The sequence below is a fragment of the Sinocyclocheilus rhinocerous genome, unplaced genomic scaffold, assembly GCF_001515625.1.
Source record: "Sinocyclocheilus rhinocerous isolate Xijiao unplaced genomic scaffold, SAMN03320098_v1.1 scaffold1551, whole genome shotgun sequence".
Lineage (NCBI taxonomy): Eukaryota > Metazoa > Chordata > Actinopteri > Cypriniformes > Cyprinidae > Sinocyclocheilus > Sinocyclocheilus rhinocerous.
Window position 1 is genome coordinate 67,342 of NW_015636371.1, and position 3,002 is coordinate 70,343.

The 3,002-nt window shown below is 42.5% G+C and overlaps 1 protein-coding gene across 2 annotated transcripts; it reads left to right on the plus strand.

Annotated features, from left to right (window-relative positions):
* The first annotated feature begins 490 nt into the window (after window positions 1-490).
* LOC107747751 (transmembrane and coiled-coil domains protein 1-like) lies at window positions 491-2,567 on the plus strand. 2 transcript variants are annotated; one of them, XM_016562343.1, is made up of 2 exons: window positions 491-1,100; window positions 2,268-2,567. In XM_016562343.1, the coding sequence occupies exons 1-2, from the start codon at window positions 900-902 to the stop codon at window positions 2,343-2,345; spliced, it is 279 nt and encodes a 92-aa protein (XP_016417829.1). In that variant the 5' UTR covers window positions 491-899; the 3' UTR covers window positions 2,346-2,567. The 2 variants fall into 2 exon arrangements, with proteins under 2 accessions (XP_016417829.1, XP_016417828.1); XM_016562342.1 differs by having other exon boundaries at window positions 491-1,094; window positions 2,262-2,567.
* The last annotated feature ends 435 nt before the right edge of the window (window positions 2,568-3,002 follow it).

Sequence of the window (3,002 nt, forward strand, 5' to 3'; positions counted from 1 at the left end):
TGGTTTCCCCGGTAACGCTGTACACAAAGCAGCACTGTGCTCACAAACGCTGCTTTATCAGGCATTACAGTCAGGCATGATGAAATGAAAATGAGACCGACCGGACCAATCACTGCAGATTAGCGTCACCGAGATTAGTATGAGTTTGTTTCTTCATCAGATTTGGAGAAATGTAGCATTGCATCAGTGTCTCAGCAATGGATGCTCTGCAGTGAATGGGTGCCGTCATGCACTTTTTCACTGGAGGAAGCCTTATTATGGATTATGGACTCATAATTTAGTTAAAAACATCTTATTTGTTTCAGCTTTTGTCTTCTCCAGATGTTAACTGATGGACTGGAGTGCTGTGGATTACTTGTGGATTATTGTGATGTTTTTATCAGCTGTTTGGACTCTCATTCTGACGGCACCCATTCACTGCAGAGCATCCATTGCTGAGACACTGATGCAATGCTACATTTCTACAAACCTGATGAAGAAACAAACTCATCTACAGCTTGGATGGCCACATTTCAGCACGTTTTCATTTTTGGATAAACTATTACTTAACTTTTGTCAGCAAGTCCAAAGCTTATTCAGTTTTTCTCTAAAAATGAATACGTCATTATCGTCACACACAATGACAGAGTTGAAGGTAAACAAAATGCCATATTAGAGCAACATTACAGTAATATTAGACTTTATTACGACTTTTACAAGGAATTTGTCATCATGTTGCTGAGATATTGTGATTTTATTTGTCATTTGGCACTGATAGTGAATGAAATCGTGAGGTTTTGCGCACATGAAAGCACTGCAGGAGTCGTGCGATCCGTGTGTTGTGTGAGACTGACCAGCGGTGTGTGTGTGTGTGTGTGTGTCAGGAGGCTCTGGAAGCGTGTCAGACGCGCGTCTCTAAGATGGAGCTGCAGCAGCAGCAGCAGCAGGTGGGTCAGCTGGAGGGCCTGGAGAACGCCACGGCTCGCACACTCATGGGCAAACTCATCAACGTGCTGCTGGCTCTCATGGCCGTGCTGCTGGTCTTCGTCTCCACCGTCGCCAACTGTGTGGTGCCGCTGATGAAGACACGCAGCCGCTCCGTCTCCTCGCTGCTGGTCTTCCTCCTGTTTGCTGTGCTCTGGAGGAACTGGGACGCTTTCTCAGGACACACCTCTCGCCTCCTGCACGTGCCCCGATGAGTGCACAGAAGACATGCTGGTTTCAGACCATTTTGCACAGTTTTTCCCTTTTTAATGCCTTTGGAGCATTGCTCTGGAATGAGATTAATATTAATATTATTCATATTTCTAATATAATTTTAGCTGAAAGTAGCAGTAGCTCACACAAAAATGAAAATGCTGTCATCATTTCCTCAGTGTTGTGAGTAATGTTAAACTCCCGTATGCTGCTATTTTTTCTGATGAACACAAAGGGAGAAATGTTGAGGTCCTAGTGACTCAGAATGATGAGGAACATGTGAATGAACAGAAAGGGTGAACTGAGCTGCTCTAAAACTTCTCCTCCTGTGTTCAGCGAAAGAATAACATCATACATGTATTAGATATGAGGGGGAGTGAGGCGAGTGTTTGGTCGGAGCGTGTGTTCATCGGTCTGACTGAAGTGATGATTTGAGCTGGTTTCACGGCGTCTGAAGGAAGACTCAAGCCTCAGACATCATCCTCTGCTTTCATTACTCTCATCATTTTCTAGAGGTCAAAGGATGTTGCTGTTTGCTAGCATTATCTGACGTAAAACACTGTTAAATGAAGTATTAATTTATTGAATATTGCACCGCCTTACTGGACCTGTGACAGACAGCAGAGAAAGACAATGACAGTAGTAGCTGTGACTGCTTATTCATAATGTCTGTAATATCACAGTGCAGTGTTTCTGATCTGGTGTTTTGGCGTTATGATGGAGAGGGTTTTGTGATGATCTGTAGGTTCTTATGTCTGCTGTAGTGAATGATGGATCAGGATTCAGGACTGTTCTTATGAATAGAGACGCTTGTGTGTTTGATCATAAGCTGGACTCAAGCTGACCGAAGCTCCTCACACCTCCACTCGTGTGTCATTCAGATCTTATGAACTGTTAGCACAGTCGTCTAACTGTACAGTAATAAGGTTTAATAGTTCTGTTTCAGTCATTTAATAATCCTCAGGGGAAAGTCCTCTGCTGAAGCTGTAGTGTGTGTGTGTGTGTGTGTGAGAGAGAGAGAGATTTTAAACCGTTCTAGTGCCTTCACAACTCTTGATAACTTTTGTAATAAATCCTCGCTGCTGGTCTTCCTCCTCTTCGCCGTGCTCTGGAGGAACTGGGATGCTTTCTCAGGACACACCTCTCGCCTCCTGCACGTGCCCAGATGAGCGCACAGAAGACATGCTGGTTTCAGACCATTTTGCACAGTTTTTCCCTTTTTAATGCCTTTGGAGCATTGCTCTGGAATGAGATTAATATTAATATTATTCATATTTCTAATATAATTTTAGCTGAAAGTAGCAGTAGCTCACACAAAAATGAAAATGCTGTCATCATTTCCTCAGTGTTGTGAGTAATGTTAAACTCCCGTATGCTGCTATTTTTTCTGATGAACACAAAGGCAGAAATGTTGAGGTCCTAGTGACTCAGAATGATGAGGAACATGTGAATGAACAGAAAGGGTGAACTGAGCTGCTCTAACCTGTCTGTGTGTGTGTGTGAGTGAGTTGTTTTAAACCACTCTAGTGCCTTCAAACACATCTCTCGATATCTTTTGTAATAAAGTTCATTTCTGACTAGAGCTTTAGTGTGCATAAGCTTCATACTTTATTACAATTTAAAATGTTGTCAATCCTAATTTCAGGAAACACTAAAGAAAGTTTAGAAAACATGAAATTATGAGAATACAAAATAGACATATGGGTAAAAACAGGAAAACAATTAAGTCCCATCCAGATAAAGATATGCCTACACATAATCCAGATAAAGTCCATCTTCCTTTAGGCTGGCGTCAGATCCAGACCGTCCCCAGCGTAGGACCTCAT

Excerpts from the sequence above, each read along its gene's own strand:
- LOC107747751 (XM_016562343.1), top strand. The coding sequence starts at position 900 with ATGGAGCTGCAGCAGCAGCAGCAGCAGGTGGGTCAGCTGGAGGGCCTG. Across the intron at positions 1,101-2,267 it reads TCTCCTCGCTGCTGGTCTTC|CTCCTCTTCGCCGTGCTCTG; the intron begins CTCCTGTTTGCT and ends CTGCTGGTCTTC.